The following is an 18,440-nucleotide window of genomic DNA, read 5'->3' as shown; positions in this document are numbered from 1 at the left end:
AACTTAATTGATAAACACTTACATGTTCTGGGTGAACTATTATTTTAAGCCAGTGGTTCCAAACCAAGAGGTTGGGACCCCCCAGTATTGTTATATCTTTTAAATACTTATCTATCTAGGGTTAAAAAACATCATGTGAATCAAATCCGTGTAAGAATGAGTCTGTTTAAATGATTTGTGTCTCCACAGTTCGTCGGACCAGCCTCCCACCTCCTTCTACCTGGTCCGCCTCATCTCCAAGACACCCTGTATGGTTCTGCGTCTGGGCTTTCCTATTGGTACACCAGCTCATGTCAGAAATAAGGTACTACCAAACCAATGAAGATGATATTGTCATGGAAGTGGAGGTTTTTATTTAGTGGATCTTATTTGGAAATAATGTATTGGTAACTGAGGTAACAACAGTACATTTGACAGAACTATCAACTCGAGGTAGATTTTCCAGTCTTCAGCAGATGAGGACCATTGGATGGAGGAGATGTTCTATTAAAAGTTCATGAATACAACTGTAGTTAAGATTATTTTGTCTACTGTTTCTATGAATACACAGAATAATAATAATCTAATTATTACTGAAGTAAAACACAATGTCTTTTTTTGTCTCTCAATCTAAGCTTGGAGACGTTGTGAAGCTGGTGGAACTCTGTACAGACTGTGGGACAACGTAGCGCTGTATGTTGTCTGCGTTAACCCGGCCGGATATTTGTGCCCTCCATCAGATTGTAGACGAGCTGCGAGATCAGATCCTCAAACTTCGCTTCCCTCAACGCGTTCAGAACAAAGAGGCGACCCCCAAGACCAAGAGGAAGGTCGTGGGTAACCCGTCGCCATCCAAATCTCCCTCCATCCCCACTCCCAAACCGGCGCTGTCAGACAGGCCCTGCGTGGTTGTGATAAACAAGCCTCTGGAGAAGCTTCTCATACGGTCAGTGCATATGACAGCGGGGCATTCGCTTGCAGCGTCAGGATGCCTAAATTCAATGGACATATTTTCATGAAACGAACTGCGGATGCTTTGCAGGTACGATAAGCTGCCGCTGAATTTCAGGACCCCTTTCATTTTCAACATGGAGAACTTCCCTCAGCCCTCCAACAGCTCCGTCCCCCTCAGCATGGCGGCCAACCGGATGGCCTCCTCCACCCTGGCCTCTCTGTCCCGCTACTTCCTGCACCAGCGCTGGGTGTGGGCCGTGCAGAGCAGCGAAGGATCGGCCGTGGCCATGCAGGCGGTCGCTCACATCCTGTCCATGCTCTCCGAGTGAGTTCACTTCATTTGTGGGTTTTTTTGGTAGTTTTTGTTCAGAAAACTTTTTACTTTTTGCTCAAAAAGAGGAGCAAAACATTTAGTTCTGTGGCCAAAAGGGACCTGTGGTTTCTGACTTCACCACTGTAGCTAATCACAATTAGCTATAGATGCTTAGTGCTATTTGTTTCCTAAATGCTTAGCAGCTGGGTTGGTTAAATGTGGGATAAGCAGCCTTGTGGATCGTGTCCTCTGAAAGAGTCTCTTTGTGTCCGTGAAGGATCCGCATTTCAGAAGGATTTCACTTTGCCGCCAGCGCAGAGGGCATCGTAAACATGGTGATCGAGCTGCCAATGAAGGTGAGACGGCACTAAATGCACCTTCAGCATCAGTGCTGTCACGCTGATGCACATTTACGTTTTGGTATCACTGCTAGTCCTGATTCCGTTTCTATTTTCAGGGTGTGTCGGGGGACACGGACAGAGAGAGCCACTCGTGTATAGTTCAGTACATCCTGTTTCCACCTCACTCTACATCTACTAAGGACAGGTGAGACTGGTGGCGATCAACTTCAAACAATTTCTTATTTTAATGAATTAGGATGGGACTTTAAGGGCTTCTGCAGCGGCCAATTAAATACTATATATTTAATATTTTATTTCCCAATCCATCCTTCCAGTATTGTTAATTTGTGTCAGTGTTTGAAAAGCCCTGAAGTGCATCTATTACAGCTCACCCGTAGCCGACAGCCATTCTGAACGGCAGCAGTTGTGAAATGAGACAATCTTGTTGAAAGAAGATTAATCCCAAGGGGTTTTATGGAAATATGGATCTTGGAGGTCCATTTGAGGAGTGTCTATGTTTGCATGTTTTACATTTTATCTTAAGTGTGTTATGCAGTGTGGATCTCATACTGGTCTTGTTCTCAATCACTATTGACCATGACATCCTATTACAGAGACTGGAGCAGTCGATTGGCATTTCAGGCACCACACTAAGTTGGTTTAAATCCTTTTTATCAGATCGATCTCAGTTTGTATTTGTAAACAATGAAGCCTCAATGACCACCAACATGGAGTTCTTCAAGGTTCTGTGCTTGGACCAATTTTATTTACCTTATACATGCTTCCTTTAGGCAATATTATCAGGAAACATTCCATCAACTTTCATCAGATGATACTCAATTATATCTATTGATCAAGCCAGGATAAATCAATGATGCCTCCTGCCTCTGGGGCCCTGCCTCCTGCCATGGTGCTGCTGATGCCCCCCCAGCCCCCCCTTCCCTCCCTACCTCCTTCTGTTTACATGGATTGTGGAAATCTGGATCGTGGTCCATGCCTACTACTAATTATTCATACATGTTTGTCATACTCATTGAATGTGTTGGAACTCTGAATGCTGTTCATTCTGGTCACATGACACCCATTGCTTCTGTCCATTCAGACAGAAGCAATGCTCTACTGAAGGTTTCTTCTCTGAAGGTTTTTTCTCTTTTTTCCTCCTGAAAGGTTTTTTTCTATTTCTTGGGAGTTTTTCCTGATCCGATGTGAGGTTCTGGGACAGGAATGTCGTATGTGTACAGATTGTAAAGCCCTTTGAGGCAAATTTATAATTTGTGATTTTGGGCTATACCAATGAAATTGAATTGAATGACTTGGCCTGGGTTTAGGTGGTCTTGGCTACAACACTGCTAGACATAGTTGTTTTAAACTCGGGTGTGGTCTGAGTACTTGCTCCTCCTTCATGAATACTAGCACCAAGTACATTCGTCACGTCTCTGTCCGTTTTCTCTTTTACTGACCTCCAGCTTCTCCACTGATGACGACAACGACACCGAGGTGGAGGCCGTAGACGTGGACACGGAGCTCAACCTTGTGACAGAATGCTGGGTGGAGCCGCAGAGCGGCATCGTGATGAACTGCATGGACCAGCATCGCCACTTCCAGGGCCTCAAGTACCAGGAGATCCCCCAAGCGGTGCGTAGGCCGTCCATACATTCACTCACTGTGAAGTAGAGCCGAGGAGGGGGCATGGAGGAGCCCGCTGATCTGTACATACAGTTATATTAAGACCTATTGGTGATAGCAACCTGCTGTTTGGTTATAGATCTTCCCAAGAGACCTGGCCTGTATGTCCACCATGATGACCTTCGAGCATTTGAGTCAACTGTGTCAGAACAAGAACCAGGTCTGCTCCCTGCCAGCTGGACTCAAGGATGTGAGAGGTAATGAAGAAACCGGTAAAACATGTTGTATATTTTTTTACTTGACACTGGACATTCTAAAACGGTGTCCAGCTGTGGTGCAGGAAGTATTCATGTGTTCTACTTCAGTTAGTGTACCATACTGTGGAACACGTTGACTAATTCCTGTGGAACATGAGCTAAACATACCTAAAGTATGAAAGTAAATGATTATACTATTCCATGTTATGATTTCTATTTTAATGATGCATTGGCTACATTGTTTTATGTCAGTAAAATCACATTAAATTAAATTGAATTGAATTGAGATAGAAAGATGGATAGATTATTATCCTATTTCAAAATTCTTCAAATGCAGCATTTCAGCTTTTGTTCTGTTTTTTTCGTCTAATTTTCATACTTAACATTGCGTCTATTTTTGTGTTTAATCCAGTAAACAAGTCAGTAAAGTTAATTTAACTTAACTGAATTGAATTGAACTTGAATTGAATTGTGAGAGAGATGGATAGATGAATATTCTATTTCAAAATTCTCTGATTTCAGCTTTGTTATCGTTAAAAAAGCTGAGATGCTCAATAGGACGCAGAATATGTGTTGCGAGGTCAACCAGATTGTGTGTGTGTGTGTGTGTGTGTGTTTGTAGGAGAAGCCCTGGCCACTGAGGACAGTATTCACATGGTTCCTTTCCAGTTTGACCTCATCCAGTTGCTCCCAAAGTGCCAGCAGGTTGAAATCTTCTTCCTCACATTCGGCACAGGTCTGTACACTTCACCTATTATGACACAAAACCGTCATCAAACATGTGGGTTTTTTTCTTTATAAGTTAACAATGAAAAACAGAAACAAAGTCGAGGAATACTTCACCATTTACTCTTTTTGAGGAACACTGATGTCCCGTGTGTCTCCTCCTCTTATCCCGTAGCGGTGGAGAACGAGGAGCAGATTCACAGCTCCCCCTGTCCGCCCAACGAGCTCCTGCTGGGTCTCTTCCACAGCAGCCTGGAGCACAAGCTCACCGACAGAGAGGTCCCGCTGGCCGACGACAACCACGTCGCCTTCATGCACCACATCTTAGAGCGGGAGCGGGACGGCCAAGTCGCCCCTTTCTCCCTACCTGTTATCAAAGGTCTGTGTGTGTGACTGTCTGTGTGTGTGTGTGATGTTAACTACGTAGGCTGGCGCTGTGTGCCTTCTTCTATTTTGTCCATTTGAATCAGATACTGGAGGGTTTTCCTCTTCTGACGTGCAATCTCTGCCTCCTGTGTTTTGTCAGAGGAGTGTCTGAAGCCTCCAGACCGACAGGACGCCATGACGTCATTCCCCACCGCCGGCAGCAGCAAAGAGGTGATGGGATCTACCAGCACGTTGCAGGTAATCCCAACCTTGTGTGAAGCCACAATAGTGGTTTTCATAGTGATTACAGGAAGAGGAATGAGTACCTACTCGCACACAAAAATCCATTCAAATGTAGCACTTTAAAGTTTCTTGAAATGTTATATTAAAACACTTACTTCTTAAAAATCTATATCGGCAAGAATTATATCCACTTCACTATTCCTTATTCCTTATTCATTCTTTTGTTATTTTGGCCAAACTAAACACATGTACATGTATGTATGTAACCACTTCTATCTTAAAATAAAGCCTCTGTCCTATTGGCCATTTCCTTACTTCACGATATTCATTCAGTGTCTATTTAAGCTCTGGTAAAGAAGAAGGTTGTGGTCATCTTAGGCTTCGTCTGAATTCATTTAGACAAAGAGGAACATTAAAATACAAAAGGAGCCCATCAGAAAACAGGGATGTTTTTAAGTGATGATCAGATGTTCCTAATATGAGTCTGCAGTGTGTAACAGGAGCTCCATGTCAGCGGGCTTGTGGAGTAATGGAATACAGGGAACAGCCTTAAAAAGAAAGATACTGTATTCTGTTACAACAAAATAGCCGATCCATTTAAATGAGCATGACAATGTAGCACCGGTGGACGCTTGGATGTAGATTTTATGGTTCAAACAAAGCAGAAGTCAAATTTAACTTTTTTCTTCTGCCGGTAAATCTGAATCTTTGCTTCAGCAGGTAACAACCACGATAGAGGAAGAATACTTCTTCTTCTTCTCCAACTTCCAAAACTGTGCCGCACATTCCCAAACATCAATACTGCCTAAAATAACACGTTAACATCAGTCCTTAAGTTTAATTCAAAGTCCTCTTATTGCACTCTCTTTTCTCTTGTCCTTAACAAAAAGTTACGTTACTTAAATATTATAATACTTGGATTTGTTTGCTGACTGTTTTGCATACTTCTAAAGGTAATTAGCAAAACGTAAATGTAATCTTCTATTCAAGGACTCTATTGGCAGAAATGGATTATAATATTCTAAATTATACATCTACACAGGTGCTGTAATGTTGTAAACATGTATCCTCAGAGCTTCAGTAATACAGACCTTGTGGATGAGGAGCCATCGCTGGGGAAGAGGAGCTGCTCCACTCCACAGTGGAGGTGCTATGCCAAGTACATCAGCTCCCAGCAGATCATCCTCACCTTCCTCCCTGCATCCTTCACAGGTTCGCCGTCAGTTGTCCTCTTAGATTTGGAACACATTCTGAGCAGTGCGGCGTTGAAACCACGATGTTCTGTGTTTGTTGTGCAGACGTTCTGATGCTGACGGCGTTGGGGATGGAGGCGCAGCCTCGGAGCAACGTCAGCACGCAGGAGGACGACACCCTGACCCCCAGCAACAAATCCCAGGCGGACTCCCTGTCTGGCTCCAACAGCAGACCGGAGGGGTACGAGTCCGGCCTCGGTCAGGCCGACCGGCTGAGGATGAGCTCCAGCAACGGGCACTTCACCGCCAGCTCCCCCTCGCTCTCTCCACGCTCCGAGGACCAGGACAGCAGGGACAGCAGAGTGTCGGAGACCGAGACTGGGACCACAGGCTCAGGTCGGTCTACAACCAAACTGGTGTAGTCCAGTCAAAAGAGATTTCATTGCTAAAGTCACGCATCGCCACACCGACATTTTACACACAAACGGGTTGAAACCATTGTGGGAAAATATGAACTATTCTCACTTTTTAGATCTGGGAGGAGTCCAGTTCTCTGAACCACAGAAGGCAGATTTCCACATCAGCTTCGGCAGGCAGTTGTCTCAGCAGAGCACCGGTGATGGCAGCCAATTAAAGTGTCCAGTCTACGTCTACAACTGCTCCCTGGAGCAGCTGAAGGAGCAGCTGGTTCACCCCAACAGCCACCAGCCCAGGGACGTCTTCTTCAGGTACCATGACCTCACATGCCTGTCGTGCAGCACAACCAGACTCTATGATCAGCTGCACTGTTTAGAACTTCTATCAGCTCATCTTATGGAAGATAATGAACAGATTTGATCACTGCGGTGACAATGTATCGTTATTGAAAACTTACCATGTCGCCCTTTTAGGCATTCAGGTAGTTTTGGCATTGCTCTTATCAGTAATGAAAATATTGTACTCACCGAGGTCGTTCTCGAGATCTGGGACCACAGTGACATCCCTGAAGAGAATTCAGCCAGCACATGTGGAAAATACGTCAACATAGAAACATGATGGCTCAGAATCTGACAGGGACCGGACGTGAACCGCTAACTGTTCGGTTTTGCAAGCGCACCTCGAGTTAAAAGTTTTCTTTCAGTTTTGATGAGTTCCATCAATGAAACAGATGTTTTCTGATGCATGAAAACACATTTTCTCATGATGATTCAACCAGGTGAGGTACCCGGAGAAGTTCTTGTCGTATCCCATCTATTTAGTTTTTGGGATTATGGTGGTCATGTTCTTTCAGCATGTAATTATCATATCCTGGTTTCAGAAACCTGCAGACACGAGCTGGAGTACTCGGGTAGATACTGTGGCGGGTACAGACCGTATCCAGGTTTCTATATCATTCTCTGCCAGTAGTGCGAGTGTAGATGAGTACATTAGTACATTCTATTGTCACTGTTTTCCGTTACCCCAGATTAGGGTCTGTACAGAAAAGAGTTTTCAGGCCACGATCACAAACCTAAATACTGATGATGATGTACATGTTCCAATTAAAACAAATATTGTGGATTGAACAATGAATAAGCTATTGTTTTGTCTGCAACCTTCAGCAATCCTTTTGGTGAGTACAATATTATCATAACCGACGAGCAAAGCGACATAAGTAATAACCACGGATGATCACCATGGTACGACATAAGTGACCCGTGAATGTTGCAACATGTGTGTCTCTGTGAGAATAGAGCTCAAGATGCTGAGTCCTGGGAGATGTGTCAGCAGATGAAGTTCAGGTAGCTCGACCGTGTGGCTCCGCCTTCTCCCCTCTGTGTGCGCTGAGGCGCTGCTCAGCTTGTCTCCTGTAGAGCAGGGAAGTGTTGCTTCTCTTAACGCTGTAGGCTCTCTACCCAGGCCTGTCTGTGCTTCCTCCTCAGGCTTGAGTTGCCACACGCACGCCCACACACAAACACACATGCACACACACAGACACACACGCACACACACACATGCACACACACAGACACGCACGCACACACACACATGCACACACACAGACATGCACGCACACACACACATGCACACACACAGACACGCACACACACACATGCACACACACACACGCACGCACACACACACACACACACAGACATGCACACACACACACATGCACACACACAGACACGCACACACACATGCACACACACAGACACGCACGCACACACACACATGCACACACAGACACGCACGCACACACACACACACACACACACACACACACACAGCACAATACCATTACTTTAGGAGCAACACATGTCATATGGAGGCTGGTGGTTCCATGGTTTTACTCTCTGAAGATCACGTTACCAGGTTTCACAAGCCTGCCAGAGAACTACGGTGGCCTTCAGGTGACGGAAAAGTGTGAAAGTCTCTCTAGAGCCAGTGTTTGGTTTGTCCTTCTGGGCTCCTGTAGAAACATGGAGGACTCTGGAGAGGACCAGCTCCCCATGTCGATATGAAGGACTCATTCTAAGCTAACTGAAACACAAGTGTTCTTAGCTTCACGTGATTATACACCCATGAAAACACAGTGATGAATATTATATTCCATTGCTACTAATAGATCCTCCAAAATGCTACACTCTGGCTCTTTAAACAAGTTCCCTCTTCACACCTGTAAGTGATAGATGGGGCCGGATGACAAAACCTTTCACGATATAGGTCGCTTCATATCTCGATATATATCACCATATCGCATGTTTGCTAGTAATTCAAGACATCAAATCTTTTATATGAAATATGCCAGTGGTAAAGCCTAAGGCTGTCAACTCCTGACAGCTGATAAGTACAGAGTGTTTTCTCATAAAATTATCATGATTTTGTTGAAGTAAAGTTAGGTGGTCGGTGAAAAGACCACATTCTGTCTTGTTTACTTTGGGAGATGGAATATGATGGGCTGACACCAATTTGTATTTTTGTGATTCACCGCCCGACAGCTTCAGAGTGGTACCCTACTGCTGTTGTAAATACAATACACCCCCCCCCCCCTTCCCCGAACTCGCCGTCTTTCTCACAGCTTTTTATTTCGCGACGCTCTAATCAACGACTAAAGTCAAAATTATTTTCAAGCTGTTTTTCTTGTCTGTTAATTTATATCATCTTTTCTAAATTACAGAAAAAGCTGAACAGTTTTTAATATATGGTGTATTACATTGCAAATCCAATAGATTTCCATGATTAAAAGTAAAGTGTGTGTAGAACTCCTTCCATCACTACAGTCGGTCTCACAGCAGCTTTGCAGGTGAGTTTGTTTGTTGCACTTCTCGCTGTTCCATAGACACAAACACACCTTTGGTCTTTACAACAGTTTCACATGTTTTCCTCCCTGCTGTCTTGATCTTTGGTCTTTTTCAAACGCATGCTGTGCAGGTTCAGCTGTCCCTCACCGGCTTATTGGCTCCTTGGACTTTTCTTCCTGTAGTTGGGAGATCTGGGCTAAAGCTATCCAAAATGCTTATGCAACACAAAACTGTCTCACGTTGTCTTTTTACACCCACATGTTCTGAGCATTAAACATACACCTATTGGAATCAAATATATTCGTCTTTCTGACTCAGGATGCGTGCTTCCCATCTCTCTGTGTGCTCTGGCAGGTCGCTGTCGCAGGATCGCAGCAGCCCGTCCCCTTGGACCGACCTCCTGGCTCAGCCACACAAACACAAGGAGCTCGCCCACTACTGCACTCTGCTGCAGGAGCATTACCACCAGAGCTACGTCAGAGGTGAGCAGGTTATGCAACTGTTCGGGACACATTATTTAGGTCAATTAACATGGGTTATCTTCTGCTGGTACAGTCCGGTATTTACTCTTTATAAACCCTGTAAATACAAGTAGCTCTCTGAGGACCAGCTATGTGGACACTTCTTCAGAGCATTCCAGGGAAAGGAAATCAGGAGATAAATGGACAGACAAATAATTGATGAACTGTATCTCATTTATTGTTCATACAAGTAGACTGTCCATGGTTCCATGTTCCTCCCATTAAAGAAGCATTTTGACACGTTTGTATGTCTTTACGACCTATAAGAAGAAAGTAAATGCATCAGTTACAAGACTGAATAATATATCTTTATTTACACTACATAGTTCAGACAAAAAGAGTAAAACTAAAGTATTAAGCAATTGTAAGACACCTGAAATAAGAGGCGTTTAAAGATGAAATTCCTTTACACACCGGACAGTTCCACTTTAAGACAAATCTGTGTGCAACATGTATTCTGTTAAAATGTAAATAAAATCAAATACCGGAAGATATCAAGGTTTTCATGGTGCGATTATTGTGGCTGAAAGAATTTATGATATTATCGTAATATCTAAAGAGAATACAAAAATATAATAGTGACATCAGTCAAGTTCACTTGCAAATTTAGTTTATTTAGTGTTTTTTCTCAATGAAATACTCAAAATATGAGTGTTGGGAGGGGGATGGGTCTGTAACCATAACTGTATATATTCAATATATTATCAACATGCTATTATCATATGTGTATCAATAACACATCAATATTTCCCCTTCCAACATCACGGTGAGTCATTGGGTCTGTGTGTCTCAGGTGTGTACCGCAGCCTGCAGCAGTCCTACAGCGTCAGCTCGCAGGACGTCCTGATGGCTATGGACTACTGCGAGGAATCCCTGCAGGAGATCGACGTCACCTCCTTCCTGCAGACCCTCTGTGGACACATCAGGGTCTTCAGGGAGCACGCTGGGATGCCAGGATGGGGGGGCAATCCAAAACCTTCGAGGACCCCTGCCACCTTCATCATTGGAGAGGTGGAGGAGGAGCGACCAGACGATAGGGCCATGGCCTCCTCGTCCAGGTAGTGTGTACTGAACATTGTGTATTGTATAGAGCCAAGACAGTATTCAATGTGAGTATATAACAGTATATGAATACACAGGGTGTGAGAGAAAACAACTGTCTATGTTCAGGTTTGCATTTTATTTTTTATTCCTGATTTATTGTAAGATCCAAATCACATCTTTGTAAAATCCGACATGTATCGCCCCAATATAGCCAGAATGAATCGATCCTTTGTTTCATAACCACAGTGTTACACCCCAGTCAAATCAGGCTCTTTAAGCACCTGTTTGAAATGGTGACATTGAAATAATGACAATTTAAATTTAAAATCACATTGAAGCCATTTCAGCTAGTTGTTGGTGAGCTAACCCAGTTCATGTTTAATGTTAATGCTTGTGGCTGTAGCATTGACATGGAGGATGCCGGTGAACCTGATTCCAGAGGGAAGTCCTCGGCTCCCATGTCTCCACTCATCTTGGATGAGTCCAAGTCGGCCAAGATCCCAGAGTTCCCTCTGCTGCTGCTCCAAACACAGCCCAAGTGTGAAGTGTATCCAGATCTGCACGCCATCATACAGGTACCGTCTGAAGTCTTTGTTCCATGTTTTGAAAGGAGACATGCAGTCAGTGATTATTTCCTACCTAATTTAATAAGCTCGCGGAGTGAAACTGAGTTTATAGAATTTACAAATTATTCCACAGGATAAATTCATGGGGATCGTGTCCCAGTATTTCAAAACTGTGCCCTCCAACCCACACTACTTCTTCTACTGCCCGCCTTCATGCAAGAGAGAGGTGAGTTGACCGAGTTGCTTTTTGGCATTCTAATTGTCCTCCTTGTGTTTTGGGAGGACTGCCGTTGCTTTGTTTTCGGATCTCATCATCGCTGAACAGCAGAGATCAGATAAAGGAATTGTAAATGATGCCGGATTAACATTGGCTAATCCAAGAGATGCTGTAAAGTCACTGATGTTCTGGCTTTGAAAGAGAAGCGGCTCCCACACTGGGTGAACCTTTGCACTGTGGCTGGTCCCATCAGGAGGACTCCGAGGACGGGGACATGGGCAGGAGGCCCAGTGAGGAGCTGCTGTCAGAGGCTGAGCTGGCGACTGAGGACGGTGAGGAGCGCTCCCAAAAGTTGTTCATTAAGTACCCAGAGTTCGTACAGTCATGGAAAACCTGGAAAAGTCATGGAATTTTAAAATGGTCATTTCCAGGCTTGGAAAAGTCATGGAAAAAACTTAAATCATAAAAGTTTTGGAAAAGTCATGGAAATTTGTTATAATCACATGTTCATTCACGCCGAGTTTGAAATAATTAATATGTTTTTTTAAAGAAAGACGCTCAAAATATAAGCCGGCGTACGTTCTCAATACGCAACATTTTCTAAATTTTTCATGTTTATACCGAGATTTCAGTTTGGTCATGGAAATTTGGTTGAAAGTCATGGAAAAGTCATGAAAATCCATTGGTTAAAATGTGTAAGAACCCTGAGTACCTTTAATTCACGGTCAAGTTTGGTTCAGTTAAGTTAAAGCTCAGTTATTTGCTAACGATGAATTAAAGCTGATGTTGTGTTTGTGGTTCAAATGTACACGTGTTCATGCACAGCCTCTATGCCATTAAACATATATATTATAAATATATTATACAATATATATGATGTAATGACGGTGCGACTGTGGCCGGAATACTATAAAAATAGATAAAAAAGTACAGTCCATTTACCATTTAATGAGTGGCTTCAGAGTCATTTCATTTCTACTCCTCATCTGGTGATATTATTGTGACTGTTTATGTTTTTTCGCGTGTAGAAAACTTGTCCGGCTGCTGCATCATGACGGAGAGCGACACCGACTTGGTGGTGGAGTACGAGGAGCATGGAGGCTCCGGGCACCACGCTGAGGGCGACGACCAGTCCCTGTCGGACTCCAACACGGTCAACCAGGACCAGGACCAGGACTCCTTCAGCATCCTGGAGGGGGACTCCCTGCTGGAGCCTGAGGGTCAGCTGCTGGACATGCCGCCGCTGTTTGTTCACATCACCTGCTCCGTCAACATGAAAAGCTGCCACGGCTCCATGCCCATACAGACGCTGCCTACCTGCCTCGGTGAGTGTGGGGGGAGGGGGCTCGTCCCAGACAATATTATTTTCAATATTCAGAAGTTAACATTATTATATCGTTAGTTAATCAAAGCAGGATTCCTCAAAGCTGCTGTTTGTCCTCCCATCATCCCTCTGTACAATATTTAGCTGAAGAGTTGAGACTTATTGCAGCTATGTGATTGCAGGTGAGATCATTTCCTGCCTGGAGAATGCCGAGGCCTTGCAGTCTGTGGATCTGAATGAGCTCTTGGTTACGCTGGATATTTTTGTCCTGACTCTTCCTCTGGAGATCGAAGTCATGGCAGATTTCCAACACGACCGGTGAGTCAAAGTCTGAGCAACGAGCCACCTAACGTCAGCAGGTTAGAGATAGAAAAGGACATTTTATGAGGTTTTGTTTGGACGGGATTTCAGTTATTACGTGTTAGTTCAAATTCTGCAGATCACCTAGCAGTCTTAAAGATCCTGTCTGTATATGCACCAAAATGCATTGTGTAGATTACTGGGGCCAAACACACACGTTGAATGTATTTCCTGTCTCATTAAATCGTTGCAATAAGGATTTCTTGTATATAATATATTTTTGAAAGTGTCTTGTTTACATGTTTAAAGGTCCCATATTGTATTATTTTAATATACATAGTAGGTGCAGGATCTGTATACATACTGAGAGCATCACAACGCTCCCTCCACAGAGAAACACACACAGTTGTAAACGTTTTGAAACGAGCCGTCAGGACTTCTGTGATGTCACAACTATACAGTCATTAGTAGAAGTCTGTGAAGTAAACGCAGCCACTGACTCTGTGGAGACTGTAGATGACGGTAAAACACTGACCAATCAGAGCAGACTGATCTTTTGTGGGAGGGGATCTTAAAGAGACAGGCGCTAAAAATGAGTGTTTCAGACGGGTTGAATACAGATGTATTCAGACAGTATGATAAGGAACATTGTAGAATGTAAACATTTTCTAGTAGAAAGCAGGACACAAGAATGAATCTTAAAATGTGCATAACATGTCCTCCTTAAATTGGCTTGGGTTTGTCAGCACATTGCGTCATTCCTTAGTGTACTCCAGCTGTCAATCAGTGGAATAGTGTGAAGCAGAGCTATAATGTCGAATACACAGAACATGTATTGGAAACTGTTTTTTAAATGAATTCTTTAGTGACGTCATGTTTTCAAGTAGTCGTGAAGTTGTTCACCAATTGGACCTTTATGTGGCTCGCCACTGTAAATGTTATCCTGAGAATAAATGTGGCTCCCCTGTGTGTGCAGGTACACCTCAGAGAGCAGTGTGTCCCTGAATCGGTCACCAGGACAGCCCTCCTCCTATCGCTCCGATGAGGAGCTGATGGCGGTGATGGACAGTCTGAGGGGAGCCGGTGCTGACGGGTCAGTTAGTTCAACACATGTGCTTGTTGGCCAGGACATCTCTGGTTCTCTCTGCTTAGTTTTTTCCTAATACACATGTCTTGTCCTCCATCAGGGCCTCAAGTGATCCCTTATCCAAACTCCCACTTCCTCACAAGTTAGCCATCCTGGCCACAATGGACGAGGTGAGTCTCTGTCCTGTAAATGTGAGCAACCACAGCGGCAACACAGCAAGACGACCCATGATGAAGTCTATTTACGCAGCACAGTTAAGCAGCAATCAACTCAAAGTGCTCTACATAAAACATCTTTAGGAAAAGTGTAAAAGGACATTTACATGCAATTAACAAGATTCATTAGTGAGTCAAGAGAATATAAAAATATAATAGAATAAGATTAAAAGTTACAGCGCAGTGTCATAAATAATGTAATACGAGGCATAAACAGAATGCTTGGTGCATAACAACTGAATGCTCATCCATATTTAGCACAAATCAGACCTGTCCCAGAGGATCATGTGATACACACGACCTCTAGAAGAGAGGAGATACACGTGTTCGTTCTACCCAAACACGCATGTAGTCTACAAGAAGACCGTCAGCTAAAAATACATCTGATGGAATTACATTTCCCCCTGATGTTTATGAAATCAACATTAACATTCTTAAAATGGGATTATAAGACGTTAAGAAAATGTTTTAGGTCATGCACACTCTCCACAGGACAGACCTTTTACATTTAGAGTATTTCAAAGGCTCTCCTTCAGCACCACGTAGAGGCCACAGACAGTTGCCAGACCACATTCATGTCCGCAAGTAGATGAACCGACATTCTACGGAGATCAAAGTCGGGCTGCACAATTGATCGAATACATTAAAGGAACATGATCGACTGCGATACTGACTTTAAGATTAAACTCAAAGAAGACTCTGCTGCTCGTCAAATCAAGCTCCCCCTGTACTAACAGTCAGCCACCAGGGGGTGATCCAGATGTTTCAGTTTCACGTTTGAGGAGGCGTCGTGCAGCTGCGCAGCATGTTGTGACTACAGTCCAGAGTGGAAGAGGAATGAGCTGTATGTTTGTTTGGTAAAACAAAAATGCACTAACATCAGGTGGAAAAAACTAATTTTGATTCAAGCATGTGTTAATCAGCAGTTCTTCTTCACTGTCTACATTGTTGCTCTTCCACACACACACACACTCACTGGTGATGAGCTGCTCTGGTTCTGTTTCAGATCCGCTGGCTGCTGGAGGACGAGATCGTCTCCTCTCTGCGTCACTCTCGGGTCGTCAGCTCGGCCGCGTTGCAGAAAGTGGCCGAGCACGTCCTGCGCTCCAGCGGGCGACCGCACTGTCTCTGTGAAGACGTCCCGCTCCAGTTTGTCTTTGGGCCAGAGCAGTCTCTGGAGAGATTCAGAGAGGTAAGATGACACACACACACACACGCCCGCGCGCACATGCACACGCACGCACACTCAAGGAATGTTGAAGAGCAGTGTTTTCTCTTGTTTTGGTTTACTTTAAAATAAGTTCCATACCTCCACATGTTCATGTTTAGTGCTTTTTCGCACATTCATATTTAGTCATGTCAGTTTAATACATATATATATCTTTATTCCAGACTCATGGGTCCATAAAACAACAAACACAAATACAACAACAATATACAAAATACAATACGAGGACACCGGTCCAGCCATTGCAGCCAAAAAAAAATCACTCGGGATTAAAAAACATACAAACATTTGTTCCATTGCTTCCAGAAACAAGACGAATACCTGGTATCACTCAGTGCTGGGTCAGCCAAGGCTTTTATAACTACATTCTCCGAAACATTTAGTCGACATTTAAATGTATACATAAAATTCCTCAAAACAGCATGAAAAGTGGGAACATTCCGGCTCACAAACATCTGACTTGCGCTTGTCCATCTCGGAAGCTTGAGCAGGATTCTGAAAGCATCATTGAAAGCCACCTGCATCTTTTTCATTTTCCCTTTACTATAACTGCACCACAGGTGGGCTGTATACAGAGGAGTACAGTAGGCTCGAAACAGAGCAGTTTTAACGTCTTCTGTACACATGTGAAATTTACGTGCCAGCATGTTGGCTTGTGCATACAGTTTGCAACACTGCCGCTGCACATCGTCATCATCACTGAGGTCGTTCCTGATGATGTGACCCAAATACCTGTATTTTTGAACCACATTTAGCTCCTGGTCTCCCAAAAAGAATGAAGGAAAATGTAGCTTCTGATCCTCCCTGGTTTTTGCTATCATAATAACACTCTTTTTATAGTTGAACTCGATATCATAGTCCACCCCATACCTTGAGCACACTCTGAGCAATTGCTGTAAGCCAGCACTATAAGGTGACAGGACCACCAAGTCGTCAGCGTAGATGAGATGATTAATGAGACTTTATCCCACCACACATCCTGTCTTACACTTTTTTAACTCCTTAGAGAGGTCATCCATATAGAGATTAAACAGTGCAGGGGACAGTATTCCACCTTGTCGGACACCATTTGTCACTAGGAAGGGTGCAGATACACTCTTACCCCATCTAACTCGCATGGTTTGCCGTGAATACCAAAAGTGCAAAATCCTAATCAAATATGGTGGCACCCCTCGCTCTTGTAATTTGACAAACAATTTGGAATGATTAATTCGATCAAAAGCTTTAGATGCATCCAGGAAACACATAAATACTGTGGTGTTATGTCTCCTGTACTTACTAACAACTTCCTTCAGTGCATATATACATAAGTCTGTGCTATGTTTAGATTTGATATTATTTTAGTAGGAAGCCAAGCTTTGAGTTTCAACAAGACAAACAGTTTTTACTCACTAATCAATTCTAAAAGGTTCCACTTTGCCATTTTAGGCTTTTTCAATATTTTTCGTACAGTTGTTTTACAATAAAAGCCTTTCAGTGCCTTTATCCTTCCTCTATGTGATGATGTAACACTCCATGAAATCTAGTTATTTTGAAAATATAAAATGTTGGCTCATTAGTCTGAGGTATCTTTTCAAGGGACAGGAAGTGTTTGGATCTCTAACGGGTTACTGTCTGACCCCGCAGGAGTTCCGCAGGATGTCTTTCTCTGGTTACGTGCTGAACGGAGAACAGGGCAGCTTCTACTACATGTCCCTGAGCAGACTGCACCCCCACCGGATCCACGCTGCCAAGAGGCTGTCGGAGAGCACCGCGGTGCCCCCGCAGCACAGCCCCCCCTGCAGCGCCGCAGCGCCGCTGGAGGACATCGTGCTGGAGAGTGAAGCAGAGGCTCAGGCAGACAGCGAGGTCGGATACGTCGTTTCACCTGAAGCGCATTAAGCACAACAATTTTACATCACGGCCTTTTGGGATTTTTCTTAATCAAACCGCATTTTCTAAAATGTTGTGTTGTTGCTGATGTGAAAAATGTTCCCTGGCCAAATTTGTAGAAATGATCCAGCAGTAAGAAGACAATTGGTTGTTCTGTCCAACTGCAGAGTGAAGACAGGAAGTGCCGCGTTGCTGCTGCCGACAGTCCCAGTGACCCTGCTGCAGAAGCCTTGAAGCCCGAGGCCGACGACGTGCTTTCCCAGAGCTCGGCGAGCATGCTGGGGGACCATGGTCAGCCCTGTGCCCCCCAGCTCCACGCGGAGCGCTGCGCAGATCCTACCTCGCCCCCCAAGACGCTGTCCAGTGTCAGCCTGGCTGATTCGATGCAGTCGGCCTCTCACAGTGAGTCCAGCAGACACACTGCAGACCTCTCTACCCCTCAGACCTACGGAAAGCAACCTGAACACACTCTTTCCTTCCCATCAAGACCCGATGCTCAGGTGTCCTGGCTCGCTTTGGGTTTGATCTCAGTGAGTTAAGGAGTCAATGTGAGCATAATCTGGACAATTTATCAATTGTAAGTCCCCATCATCTTCCCCCTACATTCCTTTTCCTGAGGAGAGTAAAGGGGAGAGAGGCAGGAAACCTGAGTCCTGTTAAGTTAGTGCTGATGAAAAGCCTGGTTTTCCTGATTTGGATGCTTCAAAATAAAACCTTCTAAATGAAAAAATAACAGGAGATTTTTACTGTGAGGTAAATATAGGACATGAGATGTGTTTATCACCGAGGTAGCTTTTTTAGAAGC

The 18,440-nt window shown here is 44.0% G+C and overlaps 1 protein-coding gene across 6 annotated transcripts in view; it reads left to right on the top strand.

Moving 5' to 3' along the window:
* szt2 (SZT2 subunit of KICSTOR complex) overlaps positions 1–18,440 on the top strand; it is a 95,240-nt gene that overhangs the window by 10,119 nt on the left and 66,681 nt on the right. For 5 of the 6 annotated variants that reach the window (XM_056414260.1, XM_056414258.1, XM_056414261.1 and 2 more), the window contains exons 14-39: positions 190–304; positions 720–925; positions 1,022–1,258; positions 1,524–1,602; positions 1,704–1,792; positions 3,054–3,222; positions 3,353–3,470; positions 4,093–4,206; positions 4,372–4,575; positions 4,723–4,820; positions 5,879–6,017; positions 6,104–6,394; positions 6,531–6,726; positions 7,711–7,758; positions 9,616–9,743; positions 10,576–10,840; positions 11,230–11,401; positions 11,526–11,618; positions 11,863–11,941; positions 12,638–12,934; positions 13,116–13,251; positions 14,210–14,326; positions 14,421–14,490; positions 15,542–15,727; positions 17,390–17,611; positions 17,803–18,037. In XM_056414260.1, coding sequence (XP_056270235.1) covers positions 190–304; positions 720–925; positions 1,022–1,258; positions 1,524–1,602; positions 1,704–1,792; positions 3,054–3,222; positions 3,353–3,470; positions 4,093–4,206; positions 4,372–4,575; positions 4,723–4,820; positions 5,879–6,017; positions 6,104–6,394; positions 6,531–6,726; positions 7,711–7,758; positions 9,616–9,743; positions 10,576–10,840; positions 11,230–11,401; positions 11,526–11,618; positions 11,863–11,941; positions 12,638–12,934; positions 13,116–13,251; positions 14,210–14,326; positions 14,421–14,490; positions 15,542–15,727; positions 17,390–17,611; positions 17,803–18,037 — 4,103 coding nt within the window. The remainder of the gene's footprint in view (positions 1–189; positions 305–719; positions 926–1,021; positions 1,259–1,523; positions 1,603–1,703; positions 1,793–3,053; positions 3,223–3,352; positions 3,471–4,092; positions 4,207–4,371; positions 4,576–4,722; positions 4,821–5,878; positions 6,018–6,103; positions 6,395–6,530; positions 6,727–7,710; positions 7,759–9,615; positions 9,744–10,575; positions 10,841–11,229; positions 11,402–11,525; positions 11,619–11,862; positions 11,942–12,637; positions 12,935–13,115; positions 13,252–14,209; positions 14,327–14,420; positions 14,491–15,541; positions 15,728–17,389; positions 17,612–17,802; positions 18,038–18,440) is intronic. The other variant, XM_056414259.1, reaches the window with a different exon arrangement.

This window comes from Pseudoliparis swirei, chromosome 5 (assembly GCF_029220125.1).
Source record: "Pseudoliparis swirei isolate HS2019 ecotype Mariana Trench chromosome 5, NWPU_hadal_v1, whole genome shotgun sequence".
NCBI lineage: Eukaryota > Metazoa > Chordata > Actinopteri > Perciformes > Liparidae > Pseudoliparis > Pseudoliparis swirei.
The sequence above is the reverse complement of the archived record's forward strand: the minus strand, read 5'-3'. Positions and strand labels throughout refer to the sequence as shown.